A 16928-nucleotide genomic window follows, 5' to 3' on the forward strand; every position below is an offset into this window, starting at 1 on the left:
TGAGTACTGAAGGTGGGTCAGTAGAGCAGACTGCTGCTGGTGTCGCTGGTCGACAAACAGCAAGTCTTCCTTCGCGCTAGACGTTTGTTAGGTGAATAAAAACCTGCAAATTCGGCTTTATACTGCTTTCCTCAACACATCCTAGAGTGAATAACCCAAGATTATATCGGACATGAAGAACTCGGCTGTGTCCTTGTGCGCTCGAGCGCTTTTCTTGGCTCAACGTGAGTATCTGATTTAGGCTACCTGATTTACTTACAAAGTTACTGTTGTTCTTTAAGCTTTATTGTGGTTCTATTTACATTGACGTATAAATGAATAAAGATGGTCTATTATATTTAAACAGACTTCTAAAATGCTACATTTTGTGTGGTATATATGGTGTGTCGCTCTTCTCTAAACGTTACCTGAGTGTAGGCTATATCTTTGCATGTCTCTGGATAGTCACTGTAAATGTTTGCGAATACTCTCTGCTGTTTAAACGTTTTATAATGACATGTAATGGTTTTTCAGTCTGTATTTTGCACTGTTGAGACCCAGACCCAAATGTCAAAACCATCTGGCACAGATAACTTCAAACTCGTGTCTGAGACCGATGTCTTTTTGTTTTGAACTAACCCAAAGAGAAGTTTCTGCTCCCAACAAAACGGTTTGCTCATGATATGAGCACCAAAAGTTAAGCATATATAAGAAAAAAATCAAATGAATATATTTCTGGACATTCTGTGGAATGAATGCTAGATGTGGTATGGAATTTTATTTTTGTGTGGAGGGGAATTCAGGTGGTGAGCATGAGATATTTGTCCATGATGGCCTTGTTTTTCTCTTCTTGTTCAAATATCTGATCCAATGATGGATTACAAAGAGCTGAAGCTTATTCTTCGTATTCTCTTTGCACTGAAAACCAAGTGAATCAAGAAAATTCCCCTTACCTAACATATTGGAACTAGAGTTGCATATTTAGAAGTCAGGAGTGACTCGGTGATTCACTTGACACAAACAGCAAAGGCATAAGGTTTTATTTAAAACAAGTGTAGATGTTTTATTATTCAGATCTACTCATCTTATCACAGGTTGAGTCAGTATTGTAAACTTATGATTAACCAGTTTTGGTCAGTTAAATATTATGATGTAAACTTAATATTTAGTAAACTAAACTCTGTTTGAATTATACATGTCTTTGACTCCATTTTAACTTCTAAATGGATTTGGTACATCTATTCAGCCTGCTAAATTCTCCATACACTGAATTTCTGAAGTAAAATGTTCACTATACTTACTTTATTCACTTTATTCCCTATCTTGACCATTCGACTTAAATGAATACACTAGACATTTTGTTATAGTTTTTGTTTTGAGTGGATAATCCCATAACATTATGATTCTGCACACTCAGCAGGTCTGTAAGACAACAAAAGTGAAATCTTACCTATAGTTTAACCCATGTAAACAAACCTCGGTTACAAGGCCAATACCCAGGCCTGACAAACAGCACTGCTTTTTTTGAGTTTTCTGCTGGGCTGAGATTAAGAACGCGGGCTCATTTCTGGTGTAGGACTATTTCTGAAATAATTTTCTTCAGTAAAAATACAGTTCCTTATTCAATTATACACAGTTCCTCTGAAACTGTTTCATGAATTTTAGTTAAAAAAAAACATCAGAGCCCTGACTTAAAGGAAGTAGTTGAACATTTTCTGTAAAACGGGAGAGTGAGCATTACAGAAAGTTTAATGAAATCCTTTTTAAACTTATTTCATACCCATTCTGTAAATCTCTTCTAACATTTTGTCAAATGAATGACATATTGCATGTTTTACTGTGAAAATCATCGCATCATTCCAAACCTGCTTTACTTTTTCTTGAAACACCAAAGTATTTTTTCATACAATAAAGGACCTCAACACATCCTAGAGTGAATAACCCAAGATTATATCGGACATGAAGAACTCGGCTGTGTCCTTGTGCGCTCGAGCGCTTTTCTTGGCTCAACGTGAGTATCTGATTTAGGCTACCTGATTTACTTACAAAGTTACTGTTGTTCTTTAAGCTTTATTGTGGTTCTATTTACATTGACGTATAAATGAATAAAGATGGTCTATTATATTTAAACAGACTTCTAAAATACTACATTTTGTGTGGTATATATGGTGTGTCGCTCTTCTCTAAACGTTACCTGAGTGTAGGCTATATCTTTGCATGTCTCTGGATAGTCATTGTAAATGTTTGCGAATACTCTCTGCTGTTTAAACGTTTTATAATGACATGTAATGGTTTTTCAGTCTGTATTTTGCACTGTTGAGACCCAGACCCAAATGTCAAAACCATCTGGCACAGATAACTTCAAACTCGTGTCTGAGACCGATGTCTTTTTGTTTTGAACTAACCCAAAGAGAAGTTTCTGCTCCCAACAAAACGGTTTGCTCATGATATGAGCACCAAAAGTTAAGCATATATAAGAAAAAAATCAAATGAATATATTTCTGGACATTCTGTGGAATGAATGCTAGATGTGGTATGGAATTTTATTTTTGTGTGGAGGGGAATTCAGGTGGTGAGCATGAGATATTTGTCCATGATGGCCTTGTTTTTCTCTTCTTGTTCAAATATCTGATCCAATGATGGATTACAAAGAGCTGAAGCTTATTCTTCGTATTCTCTTTGCACTGAAAACCAAGTGAATCAAGAAAATTCCCCTTACCTAACATATTGGAACTAGAGTTGCATATTTAGAAGTCAGGAGTGACTCGGTGATTCACTTGACACAAACAGCAAAGGCATAAGGTTTTATTTAAAACAAGTGTAGATGTTTTATTATTCAGATCTACTCATCTTATCACAGGTTGAGTCAGTATTGTAAACTTATGATTAACCAGTTTTGGTCAGTTAAATATTATGATGTAAACTTAATATTTAGTAAACTAAACTCTGTTTGAATTATACATGTCTTTGACTCCATTTTAACTTCTAAATGGATTTGGTACATCTATTCAGCCTGCTAAATTCTCCATACACTGAATTTCTGAAGTAAAATGTTCACTATACTTACTTTATTCACTTTATTCCCTATCTTGACCATTCGACTTAAATGAATACACTAGACATTTTGTTATAGTTTTTGTTTTGAGTGGATAATCCCATAACATTATGATTCTGCACACTCAGCAGGTCTGTAAGACAACAAAAGTGAAATCTTACCTATAGTTTAACCCATGTAAACAAACCTCGGTTACAAGGCCAATACCCAGGCCTGACAAACAGCACTGCTTTTTTTGAGTTTTCTGCTGGGCTGAGATTAAGAACGCGGGCTCATTTCTGGTGTAGGACTATTTCTGAAATAATTTTCTTCAGTAAAAATACAGTTCCTTATTCAATTATACACAGTTCCTCTGAAACTGTTTCATGAATTTTAGTTAAAAAAAAACATCAGAGCCCTGACTTAAAGGAAGTAGTTGAACATTTTCTGTAAAACGGGAGAGTGAGCATTACAGAAAGTTTAATGAAATCCTTTTTAAACTTATTTCATACCCATTCTGTAAATCTCTTCTAACATTTTGTCAAATGAATGACATATTGCATGTTTTACTGTGAAAATCATCGCATCATTCCAAACCTGCTTTACTTTTTCTTGAAACACCAAAGTATTTTTTCATACAATAAAGGAAGGGAAACTTTTGTGTTTCACTGAAGTCATACAGGTTTGGAATGACATGGGGGTTAGTAAATGGCACAGAATTGTCATTTTTGGGAAAACATGAGAAAGATATAGAAAGAGAGATGCAGTTTTGTAGGTTTACAGTCTCATGTGCAGGTGTTGTTTTGCCCTCAACATGTTTGTGTGAATATGAGTGTGCATATGTGAATGAAATACGGATATATGAGCAAACAGACAAGTCGTTGCATTTCAAAGTGCTTCCTCAGCAGATTCCAAACCCTTGACCCTCTCCCTCCTCCTCCTCTGCCTTTTACTCTGATGTTTGTGGTTTCTCTATCTTCTAACACATCCTTATTACTTCCTTTCTATTGCCCTCAGGATTTGCTGTACATTCGCAAAAGTATTTCTTTTTCTCTCATTTGACACAAAATCAAACATAACAACCCTCAAAGACCATACAGTACAGAGATGAAAACCCATATGAAAAGAAGTATTACTCTGCAGCTTAACTGAATTTCTTTCTTTATTGTAAAAGTCTCTAAAAAAGCATTATATTTCAGTCTGCTCTTTCAGAGAAACCACTGCTTTGGAAATAACTGTACAGACCATTGACCATTGACTGTTTCAGTGGTTAAGTCATCTGAATGGTTGTCACAGCTGTTAAAGACAGCTGTGCAAAAAGAACTACACTGCTCTGAATTTTCATGAAATGCTAGATGTGTTTCATATGGTTGTGAAATGTTAAAATGTCTTGTTCATCCAACAGACTGTTTGTGTTTTGTACTGAATTTCTTTAAGCATGTGGGTTGTGTGAATAGAAAAAAGTAAAAAAGCCAAAAAAACCAACCCATTTTATATAAATCTCTCATATTTTTTGTTGAAAAGGAAGCACATAAAATGTTACCACTTTATGACTAAAGGAGTGGTTGGATTGTCCCAGACCCTCTTAATGCAAGAGGATCTGGGACTATCCAACCACTCCCTTAGTCATAAAGTTCATAAAATGAAAATGGTGGCATTATATTTCAGTCTGCTCTTTCAGAGAAACCACTGCTTTGGAAATAACTGTACAGACCATTGACCATTGACTGTTTCAGTGGTTAAGTCATCTGAATGGTTTACCACTTTATGACTAAAGGAGTGGTTGGATTGTCCCAGACCCTCTTAATGCAAGAGGATCTGGGACTATCCAACCACTCCCTTAGTCATAAAGTTCATAAAATGAAAATGGTGTTCATCATTTACTTACCCTCATGTTGTTCCAAACCTGACTGTTTTGTTCACAAATCAGACATTGTTACTTCTCTCATGAACATGTCAAAGAGAGCTACTGTATGGCAAATTTCAGTAGGCCTAGTTTCTTTTTTTTTGTGAACTGTCCCTTTAAGGTTGATTTGAATTTACAAATACTTTACAAAAATGTAAGTGATCGAGAATAATTTGGGCTTAGGTAATATCTAGTTAAATGTTTATATTCTAAGTGTAAATTTTACCAGAGATGACGGTGTTTTATTAGCCAGGAGTGTTTGGATGTATGGCAAATTTCAGTAGGCCTAGTTTCTTTTTTTTGTGAACTGTCCCTTTAAGGTTGATTTGAATTTACAAATATTTTACAAAAATGTAAGTGATCGAGAATAATTTGGGCTTAGGTAATATCTAGTTAAATGTTTATATTCTAAGTGTAAATTTTACCAGAGATGACGGTGTTTTATTAGCCAGGAGTGTTTGGATTCTTCTTGTAGACGTACAAAGAGGTGTTTATTCCTGATAGTTACAGACTCATACAAACATCCTTAAAGAGTCCTTCCAGACACAGTGTTGAAAAATATTGGTGCTGCTTATTTTCCTAAAATATTTGCTGACAAAGTAATGTTATACAAACAGGGAAGCCTACTGTACATGGCCATTACCGCGATTCTCTATCTTTTTGTGTGTTGCTGTATTTTTCACGTATTATACCTATACAATATATTGTTTTATTGAGCTCAGAAGCCCTCAGTGGGTAGTTTCAAGGCCCAGTTTGCCATAAAACAACCAGCCTGTCAGATTAACAGTGCTGCTCAAGTGCCTGTTGAGTTTTCAGAGCTAATCGTCTCACAGTTGTTTCTGAAAAAACACAGTGATAAATCCCTTATGGTACATCTCTAGTCTTTAACCTAGTGGGAAGAAAAGCATGAGGTGGCCTATGTATTTAATTTTAACTAGTTTTTCTGTTTGCTTATTTTACAGTTCTGGCTTCATTCCTCTTCAGCCCTGGTAAGCACATTACTTAAAACTAAACCATTTTAATCAAAAGTGTATTGAGCATATTACCTTACAGTATAATTATCCAAAAATATACACTACCATTCAAAAGTTTAAGGTCAGTATGATTTTTTTTAAAAGATATTAATGCTATTTAGAAGGATGCAATAAACAGATCAAAAGTGACAGTAATGACAAATACATTGTTACAATTGATTTCTGTTTAATTTAAAATTAATAAATGGTGTTCTTCTGAAAATTTTATTCTTTATAGAATCCTGAATTTTTTTTAGCAAGTTTTCCACATAAAACAGTTTTCAACACTGATAATAAGAAATGTACTAAAATGTATTTTTATAAACCATATGTAATTTAAAATTATATATTTTTAAATATATTTAAAATGAAAACTTTAAATTGTAATATTATTTCACAATATGACTGTTTTTACGATATTTTTGATAAAATAAATGCAGTCTTTGTGGGCATAAGATACTTCTTTTTAAAAACATTCAGTACACTTAACTGACCTCAAACTTTTGAACAGAAGGGTAACTGCAGCTGCAGGACTGAGAACGCTGTAACTACTTCAAACACCAGTTTACTGGTGCTGTAGCAATTTATGGTTAATAACAACAGTGCTGCTCCATTTACTTTGGGTAATCCCACATGATAGTACTTTTCAAAGATTAGGCCTAATCTGTGTCCGGGAAACCAGCCATTTGTGTTTCAGCACTAGGCCAAAGTGATGGCAGTGGCGTGGTGGTGGCCATGTACAATATCAGCGCCCCGCAGGGATCTCAGGCGGTATTGCAATGTCATAGTCAGCGCATGGTGTGGACACAAGACCGCTTAAAGGATCGCCAAAGGGTAGCGCACTGGGATTTACTTCGTAGTGGCCAAAACCATGCAATGGAACGTGTTATAGACATGTTTTCTGCTGGAGACCAGCGCATCTACAATGGCTACAACCAGGGACGCATTAACATGCCCAAGACTGCTTTTAAGGATGGTAACTTCTCTTTGGTAATCAAAGGTGAGATACTTTTCGGCAATGTAAAGGAACTCCCTAGAAATGAGCCTGAAACCTTAGCAGCCACCAGTCAATCAGTCTGTCTTTCTGTAAGACAACATCATAGTAAGCACCAAGTATACCTTAGCAACTGCCTAACAACTACACAGAACGCTTTGGGAGCCACCTTGCTATACCCCTAGGAACATCAAATCCATTCAAACTTCTCAAGTAGCCTATTTAAACTACATAAGGCCTACAGTATATAACCTTCACATTTCAGAATTTTCAGGCAAAGCCCTGATGTTCCTTTTCTAGATTCTAAATGAATACATTTTGTCTGGGTTCATACAGATGTTGCAGTGAGTGACAAAGGAATCTACTCTTGTAACCTGCATCATCATTACTGCCACCTGTATGAGTCAATCAAAGTTCAGCTCAATGTTACCAGATCAGGTTGGTAAATTCACTTCATATTTCAGGGGAGGTTTTTGTCTGGCTATTCTTGATCAGACTGTTTAACTTCATGCTAAATAAGGAGTTGGCTGCCGATTAAAGAATGTAAAGAATGTGAAGACCATTTGAAAAGAAAATTTTGCACTCTTCTGTTCATCTCCAGTCACCAACCTTTCAAAAATATATAAAGAGTGTGTAGTTAGTATTACAATTTAAAATAACTTTTTTCTATTTTAATATATTTTTTTATTTAATCTATGCCTGTGATGGCAAAGCTGAAATTTTTTTTCAAGTGTAAAATGATCCTTCATAAATCATTCTGACTTGCTAATTTGGTGCTCAAGTAACATTTCTTATTATTATTTTCAATGTCAAAAACAGTTATACTGCTTAATATTTTTGTAGAAACCATGATATTTTTTTCTTTGAGGGATAAAAACTAGTAAAAATATATAGAATATCATTTTTTTGTAACGTAAAAACTGTCAACTTGTAACTGTCTTTACTGTCAATTAGAACAATTTAATGGATCCTTGCTGAATAAAAGTATAATTAATAAAAAATATATATATTTTTATAATTACTTCTGAACAGTTATTATATATGCATTCTCATATACATGTTGCTGTGGTTTACTCTCAGCACGTAAGGAGAGGCGGTTTTGGGACGGTCAGAAGGCAGTGTATGTAGTTCTGGTGGGCAGCACGGTGGTTCTCCCTTGCGTTAACCGCCGGCCCATCTGGACAGAGAGCAACAGTCAGGAGGACCAACAACAAGTGGTGCACTGGGACCGTCAACCTCCAGGGGTCCGACATGACCGTGCCGATCGGCTCATCGACCTGTACGCTTCTGGTGAGAGGCGTCACTACGGACCACTGTTTGTTCAGCAAAAGATGAATATTTCTGCCACAGCGTTCTCGCAGGGAGATTTCTCCCTGACCATCTCAGACATCCAGCCCCTGGATCAGGGGCTATACTCCTGTCATCTCCACCATCACTACTGCGGCCTGCACGAGAGACGCATCTTCCAGCTTACTGTGATGCCTCCGGTCCCTCAGATACCTCAGGAACCCTCAGATGAACCTCAATATCTTCCCAATGAAGACCCAAGTAAGAGAAACACCCAGAGTGACAGTAATGTATAATAAATATCTATTCATTTTGAGAATCAAGAGATCAAACATGAGAAGCATAAATTCAGTAAGGTTAACTTATTCAGCTTTCTTTTTTTAAAACTTTTTACTAATCATGTACGACACTTTCACAACACACAAGATTTTCCAGAATTCTCCCAATTTATCACACAAAATAGTTGCTGCTGTCAGGAGTTCTTGTTGCTGCTTTGGCTCATTATGACTTGTTTGCGCCACAGATTCCAGTAAATATTTTTCTTCTGAATGCATGTCTGCAGTTCATAAAGTGTGTCTAAAATTGTTGTCAGCACTCAACTCACAAGTTGCATGTGGATAAATGCCAGTGCAGACCACTTAAACAGGTAGAAGTAAATGTAAGACTAAAGAACGTCCTTCTTGGAGCATCTTCAGTATGTTCCTGAAGAAATGTGATGATTGCTATATTTGCAACTTAGAGCCCCAGGCTAGGGAGGGAGTTCTCCTGATTTAATTTGCCTTTCTTTATTTGTTCTTGGTTCTTGGTTTGTTTGTCAATTGCTTGGATTCACAAGAGAAAGAGTCATGGGTTGATGCTCATACTGGTCTACACTTGTTTTATAGAACAGTTTTGTATTACTTAGTCAGCATTTATTGAGCCAAAGAAAAAAACACCCACCACCCTGGGACTCCCTCTTATGTCTTATGAATTTAATCAGTATTGACTAAATAATAAACACATTTAAGAAAAAGAAATGAGAAAGAAAATAGGGTGGATGTAATCACAAACAATCCTGACCTAAAACAATCTGAGGTAAGTCTGCAGATCTGGTTACCCTGTTGTCTGGGTTACCACGTTCACATTCATTAAAATGCAGCAGCTCTCCTTTAAAGCTTATTCTTCTTTTGCATCAAGCACGCTTATTTTTCCCTTGTTTTTTTTCTTTTTTTCCCTTGCATTCCACTGCTGTTCACTCACCCACTGTAACAGCTCGCTTTTTCAGTTTGAGTTCTGCTCTGGTTCAGATCATTCGATAGCCATATGTTTTCTTTTGAGGTATTGCCAGGCAGACAGGAGGATAAGAAAGTGCTTTTTTATTTGCATTAGACAGGGAGATAGGAGATGTGAATTGGGAGATAAAAAAGGAAGGAAATATATGAGACAGAGAGGAATTGATGCATAAGTTCTAATGATTTTTTACAGAGACAAGAGAGTTGGGGAGAATGACGGGTGGGGATTCACTAATAAGAGAAAGTTATCCCTAGAATACACAAAACTCTGTGGAATCTTGTGGATAATCACAGACTTTTGGGCTTGAAAGAAAAGCACTAAACACTTTCTCCACTGCTGAATTCATTATTAAAAACATAATATATAGACTTTCTTTGGCAAAAAAAACAAAAAACTTGGGCATCTGCAGTGAGTGCTTATTTATACATTGTGTTGTTCTGATTTGCAGTGTCTGTATTTTGTTTTGATGTCAATTGTTTGTCTAGGCTCACTTCCTTGAGTTAAAGGGATAGTTCTGTCATCATTAATCACCCTCACGTCCTTTCAAACCCATATGAGGTTTTTTTTAATGTGAAACACATCAAGGAATCTTTAAAAAGGCTGTAAAAGCACATTAAAATATATATAAAAAATGATATATATATATATAAAAAAAATAGTGCTGTCAAATGATTAATCGTGATTAATCGCATCCAAAATAAAAGTTTTTGTTTACATAATATATGTTTGTGTACTGTGTATATTTATTACGTATATATAAATAGACACACATGCATGTATATATTTAAGAAAAATATGTTATGTTTGTATATTAAAAATATTTATATATAAATATATACATATACATGTAAATATTTTCTAAATATATACTGTATGTGTGTATTTATATATACATAATAAATATACACAGTACACACACACATATTATGTAAACATAAACTTTTATTTTGGATGCGATTAATCGCGATTAATCATTTGACAGCACTAACAAATAAATAAATAAATAGTCCAAACAACGTGTGCACTATATTCCAAGTTTTATGAAGCCTTATGACACATTTGTGTTCGTAACAAATTAAAATGGTCATTATTCACTGAAAAACTGAAAAACGATGCTCACCATTGCGTATTAGGGAGATGAGTAACTGTGACTGATCAAGTAATCATTCTTTTGAGTCATTTGATTAATTATTTTGAATCATTTTGAAACATTCTTTTGATTATCCTTTTTGATGAATTGGTCAGTCTGGTTCACACTGGTCTGGCTGATTCATTCACGAGATCTGAAGTTTCAATGACCCAGTTGCAGTGGTTCAGCTCCTTGGAGGTTAAGATAATCAGTGACAAATGACTGAAGCAGTAAGAAGAAGAAGAAGCAGTAAAAGAATCATGTGGTACTTTGATGACCAATTGATTAACAAATGATGAACAAAATTTCCTCAACACCCCTAGCTATATTTTGTTGTGTTGTACTATGTGCAGACTGTTTACAAATGTCATACAAATTAGCAGTCTATTCGTTTTCTAAGCTTTCACTTTTTCTCTTTTAACTGTTGCTAAATAGCTTTGTGGTTTGAATTTATCTGTCCTTTTTTTCGTTCAGTCTTTCTTACTTGTTTTCTTTCATGATTTTTGTCTCCTCCCTTGTGCATTCCATTTCCCTTCTTCTGTTTCTTTAATTTTCTGTTGATCTGTCTTGCCTATGTCGCTTTCATTCTCACTTCTCACTGCATAGTTTTCTCTTTTTTGGCCACACTCACTTTTTTTACCCTCCGTCTCCGTCCTTTCTGGAGTTTTTTTGGACAGCGTCTTGTTTATCTGCAGGAGAAGGCAAGTTTGCTTCATCTGTAAAGCATCTGGCCAGCTGTAGCTAGAGCTCAACATCAGACCATAAGCCATAAGAAGGAGACTGTTGTAGATTTAGGTCAGCCCACCTTCAACATCCCCTCATTCCCCCTTCAACCTTTTCTTAAGCCGTCCAAAATGTGTCAGTCCTTTCTTCTGTCTTGTTTAAGCATGAAGAAAAAAGACAACTGTCTGGATCCAGCACAGCCATTACATAAAACCATTTCCTTTTAGGACTTTTCATAATTCTGTTTATCCTCTTATAGTTCAGCCATTTTAGACCAGGTGGTTCTAATCATGTGAATCACTCACTTACAGCTTTCCCAGGATCTGGCATATCAATAGCTGCTCAAAAGTTGCAAGCTTTGAGCATATTGATGTTCCCCTATGGTCTTAGAAGCAGGACAGTCCAAGAAAAGTCCCAGTGGAAGCCCTGTTCTGGTTTGTTTGGCCCATACATTTTCAGCTTTCATCGTGAGCCCAAACTCAACATCATCATAAACATAGCTATTCATGGAGACGTCAGTTCATGAACAAGCAGGACAGAGTAAAGACTGCTTCTCAAGATCTGGAAGATGTTTCATTGCTTTTGTGCAATTTTTTTTGTATTATTATTATTATTATTATTATTATTTGCGACATGAACATGCAAGGGAAGTCTGAAGCTAAGCAAAACACATCTTTTCATAATAACTATAAATCACTGTTAGGGAAATACTTTTGTGGAGAAGCTTGTTTGTTTTTTAACTGAGGTGAAAGATACAGAAATGAATGTGTTTTCAAAATTATGTAGTTGCCGTTTTAGTAAAAATGCTCTTTACCACGGATCTTGAATGCCAGTAAATAGTCATATCCGGCCTTTTTATGAGGTCTTCTGAAAAACGAGGGTAGAAGACCCTTCAGCTGTTACTGATTACAGTAATCTACCCTACGATAGTAGCATGTGTTCCCGAGTGCTCTGGGTTCAAACATATACAATAAGATTGAGATTATAGGGCAGACACTGTTCTTCACAGGTAACAATTACTTGTTTTAACACAGTAGTAAGCAGGATTTGCTTGTTTTCACAGAGAGTGGGGGGTACATTAGAAAGAATTCATTACAAACATTTGTAATTTGTAGTGGTCTGATATTACCACTATTATTGTTTAAAAAAAAAAATTCATGTTAACGAATTAAATTTTAGATACATCGCTATTCAAAAGTTTGGGTGGTTTTTGTAAGAAGTCTCTAAAAATCATTAAATAATAATATAACAACTTCATGGCAATAAGACATTAAGAAGCAAGAATCTCTGATTTTCAGACATGGCTCTTTTGTAAGGCCCAAACATAATAGTCTCTGAGTGATTTTCCACATCTAATAACACTCTTCTATGACTTATGATATCATTCAGTATTTTGTCATCTACTGTCGTTATTTTAGGCTGCGTGTCTTTATTATGTCTCTATCGTTGAAGAAGTGGTGCAACATTGGTTTGTTTTTTTGATTTATAAAATTTTCCTGTGGAAGCTAAATGATAAAGTCATTCAATAAAATGGACCACATAGAACCTCCCCATTTCGTCCAATCCTCCCTCTGTTTTCCACCACTCTTCTTATTTAAAGCCATGTTTTCCTGCCAGAAAAAAAATCTCATTCTAGCTGAGAAACACGTGGCAGTTTCCGGTCTTTCTTGCAGAATTCAGAGTGCAATTAAAATAAACAAGTGCACTAACTCTGCTGCTTAAAACGAAGCATTTACATTCGCACACTTGATATTTTTGTCCAAAGTCACTTAGAATGCATTCAAAGTACACATTTATCAGTGTGTGTATTTTCTTAGAATCAATCCCATGACCTTGGTGTTGCCAATATAAGGTTTTAACTCCAGAAACAAGCAATGCACTCTCTCAGCTCCAACATCTGTTTTGCCATAATACCAGATCTCTGTACAGCTTCTTCAGTTGTGTTTAGCTGAGGGTCAAGCCCTTACAGGTTGTAGCGCAAGAAAGATGAAAATATCCAATGAAAAGACCAATGAAAAGTAGATATCGGTATTAATCCAGTTCTTATGAATATTTGTTAATTATCTGCTCTGTATCTTTCTTTCTTTCTTTCTTTCTTATTCTTTTGTGGAGTTTGGGGTTTCAATTATTTTTCACTGGAGAATGTATTATGCTTTATAGCAGGTTAATCCTTGTTTTGTCGAAATATACTTTTTGTAGTATTTATTTTATGTCATTTATTTTATAGACTATGTAAACTGATGGGGAGCCGAATAAATAGCTCAGGAGCATAGATGATATTGGTCTCTAGTTCTTAGAGGGCATGAAATCAGATAATGATTCAATCTGTAATATCTCTCCTTCAGGAGTGCCAAAGTGTGCTTTTTCACAGCAAAAGATTCTGTGTAGCATAAGTCTTTGTAAGTAGCACAGGGCCCTCTGGTGGTTACTAAAATGACAAAAAAAACAATCAAGTTCAATGCCTAACTCCTCAATATATATACTTTATCGTCTTTTCTTTTAGACACCAACATGGTAGAAGTGCCGCCACATGTAATCAATGTCATCTTGCCAGAGCAAAGGAATCACTTCCTGCAGCAGCTGGGCTACATCCTGGCAACTCTCCTCCTATTGGCCCTTATTGTGTTGGCTATCGTTCTCCTGACACGTCAACGAAAAAGACAAGGTCTGTTATTGGCCCTTTCCATCTGTCGTTTTGCATTTTATTCCTCTAAAAAGGCAAATAATTATATTTCAGATGTCTGAATGTAACTGTGGATAAAATTGTTTCTTTGTGGCACTTCAGAAGTGTCTTTCAAACACACACACACACACACACACACACACGTGTATATATATATATATATATATATATACAGTATATATATATATACTGTATATATATATATATATATATAAAACATATCAATATATGACATTTGTATGCTCAAATATTATGTACACTGTACTTGATTTAATATTTGTTTTGTTTTGATTAGGCCTAGATTTTGATCCACGAAAAGTCGAAAGCCCACCTCTGCCGACGGTGACGTATGTGTGAGTATCCACTGATGTTAAAACGCCATCTGTGAAGTGAACATTAGTTATGCATAAAGCATCAGCTGTCAATGTGTGTCATATATCTAGGGGCCACACATCATGTGTTAAGAAAGAATGTGAGCGAAGCATCGCAGATATGAAGTCAAGCAACCAAGAGGAGACGAAGTTGGGTGAGTTTACCTCATATTTCCTCTCAAAATGCACCACCCGTGAAAAGACTTGGACAAATGTATTTCTGTTTGCCTCTGCAGAATACAAGAACAATATTCTGAAGGAAGCGGAAATGTCCAAACTTTGCTCCCCAAAAGCCATTGACCTGGACAGAGGTAAAATCGTGGGTTTTGATTGTTTTAATGTATTTATAAATAAATAAATGCAGCCTCGGTGAGAAGACTTCTTTAAATCAATCAATCAATCAATCTCAACCCAAACTTTTGCCACAGAAGTGTGCAAACCAAAATTGCTCTGAAATTTGATTGTGTCTTCCAAAATTTACAAATTCTCTCTCTTTAACTTTTTTTCTCTGCAGAGATGGAGAAGCCATCTTTGAAATAAGAGGTACTTTGCCACTGGCTGGTCCAGGGGCAGATTTGGTCAAACTTGGGGTGACTTTGGGATGAAGAATGAAACGTGGAGAGTGACAATATCGCAAGGAAATAAGTGAAAAGGAGAGAAAGACACAGTTGTATAGTTTTTTTCTCAAGATGCTTCATATTTTTTTGTTCTTGTGAAGCTTGCAGGAAGCACCAGAGTCTCAACAGCAGTATTTTGCAAGAAATATAGTCTGCATGTTTTACTAAATTTGCCCAATCCTGCCACACACTTTATGAGTGCGAATTAAACACACCCAGAATAATGTGTCCTGAGTGTCAGAATGTTTATACTGGTGTGAGATTTGGGCTACACTCTTAAAAATAAAGGTGCTTCACGATGCCATAGAAGAACCTTTTTGTCTAAATGGTTCCATAAAGAACCTTTAACATCTAAAGAACCGTTCTGTATCACAAAAGGTTCTTTGTGGCGAAAGAAGGTTCTTCAGATTATAAAAAGGTAAGAAAGAGATGGTTCTTTAAAGAACCTTTGACTGAATGGTTCTTTGTGGAACCAAAAATGGTTCTTCTATGGCATCGCTTGAAGAACCTTTTGAAGCACCTTTATTTTTAAGAGTGTATGTAAGGATGAGGCCTGGCAGAGGCTGTGACATGAAATGCTAGCTCAGAAGCTTTATGTGAGGAAGAACCTTCTTTATTCATTGTGGAATCAAAAAAGCTTTGCCGTTTTAAATGATTTTGTAATTAAAAGTGCACATCTGTATGGTACAAATATTGCAGAAGCTATTGCTACATCACACGATGCATTTTTATGCTTTGTTCATGTTTTTTTTCCTTCCTCAGTAGGTTTAAGCTGTGCTTTCTGAAAGCTACAATTCATAAGCATTCTTTAATGCAGGCACCTTAATACCTTTACTATATTATATGAACAGCATGATTATTAAAAGGTCCATTTTAATAATCATGCCAGGTCAAGTGTAATTTGCTTATACTGTTGATCTGTCTGTGTATCTGTGGTTATGTAAAAGCTCATAATTTAGCCCAAACTGGATCCTGAATTTAATATGCTGGTTTTGTATAACAGTTTTAAACATTGTAAAATGTTAAGTGGAAATTAAAGTCTACATTCTTATTGGTATATGAAAGCACAGTCAGTTTAGCCAAAATATTTAATTAAATAAGTAGTTATTTTTCTCATTTTGATATTCTATTCCCATTACTAACTGTGTTGCCACTAAAAGGCTACATTTCCTTTAGTGTATAACATTTTCTATCACAATCTTCTGTATCCTGTCATACTCTGTTATCAACTTTTTCCATGTTATTATTTGTATATTTTCATGCTTACTTCTCTCATGTTACAAACCTTACTAATTCCCTTTGTCACAGTTTATTTGAATGTTCTAGCGTTTAATGTATTTGCTTTCATCCATACTTGCAGCTTTGAGTTCATTTGAGGTCAAATAATTAAGTGGGAAACTGATGCAAATGCATCAAGGTACCTGTACAGCATAAAAATGTAATAGCATGGCTATGAATATTCATACATGATAAGTCCAAACATTTCTTTTCTAGTTTGCTCAAATCAGTGTTATGCAATGTGTACTGCTTTATCTTAACAGATTATTATGGTGAAACTGAAGCAATGCTTTTGCCCAGTATAATGTTTATATGACACTCAGCCACCCTTTTAAATTCGTCAAAGGCTCCAAATAAGAATGTGTTAATACCATTGATTGAGGTTGCAAGAGGAATTTGCTGGGTAGACCACAATGCTTTTGGTAGATGAAGACACATAATGGATACTTGATCATTCCCATCCTGACGCGGTTATTGATGATTTCATTTTCAGTTCACTGCCAATGTTCTCTCATTCAAAGCAGAATAAAATAAACACATTTTAACCTCTGGATGATCTTTTGCATGATGTAGGTGGTATTTTTTCAGTTCATCACAATTGTAGGCTCATGTGCCTGTAATGTAAAAGATTTATGATGCTCA

The 16928-nt window shown here is 35.5% G+C and overlaps 1 protein-coding gene across 3 annotated transcripts; it reads left to right on the plus strand.

Moving 5' to 3' along the window:
- Positions 1-124: 124 nt before the first annotated feature.
- Positions 125-15278, plus strand: LOC107601646 (matrix-remodeling-associated protein 8-like). 3 transcript variants are annotated; one of them, XM_016294083.1, is made up of 10 exons: positions 125-224; positions 5882-5908; positions 6630-6932; positions 7263-7364; positions 8007-8474; positions 13841-14002; positions 14316-14373; positions 14464-14546; positions 14628-14702; positions 14906-15278. In XM_016294083.1, the coding sequence occupies exons 1-10, from the start codon at positions 173-175 to the stop codon at positions 14929-14931; spliced, it is 1356 nt and encodes a 451-aa protein (XP_016149569.1). In that variant the 5' UTR covers positions 125-172; the 3' UTR covers positions 14932-15278. The 3 variants fall into 3 exon arrangements, with proteins under 3 accessions (XP_016149569.1, XP_016149421.1, XP_016149492.1); XM_016293935.1 differs by lacking the exon at positions 125-224 and adding an exon at positions 1903-1990 and having other exon boundaries at positions 6615-6932; XM_016294006.1 differs by lacking the exon at positions 125-224 and adding an exon at positions 1903-1990.
- The last annotated feature ends 1650 nt before the right edge of the window (positions 15279-16928 follow it).

The sequence above is a fragment of the Sinocyclocheilus grahami genome, unplaced genomic scaffold, assembly GCF_001515645.1.
Source record: "Sinocyclocheilus grahami isolate Dianchi unplaced genomic scaffold, SAMN03320097.WGS_v1.1 scaffold2.1, whole genome shotgun sequence".
NCBI lineage: Eukaryota > Metazoa > Chordata > Actinopteri > Cypriniformes > Cyprinidae > Sinocyclocheilus > Sinocyclocheilus grahami.

What these genes read in the sequence shown, in the direction of transcription:
- LOC107601646 (XM_016293935.1), top strand. Translation starts at nt 1,939, where the DNA reads ATGAAGAACTCGGCTGTGTCCTTGTGCGCTCGAGCGCTTTTCTTGGCT. An exon ending in CTTCTCTTTGGTAATCAAAG is followed by an intron (nt 6,933 to 7,262) that starts GTGAGATACTTT and finishes GGGTTCATACAG; the next exon opens with ATGTTGCAGTGAGTGACAAA. An exon ending in GCTCAATGTTACCAGATCAG is followed by an intron (nt 7,365 to 8,006) that starts GTTGGTAAATTC and finishes GTTTACTCTCAG; the next exon opens with CACGTAAGGAGAGGCGGTTT.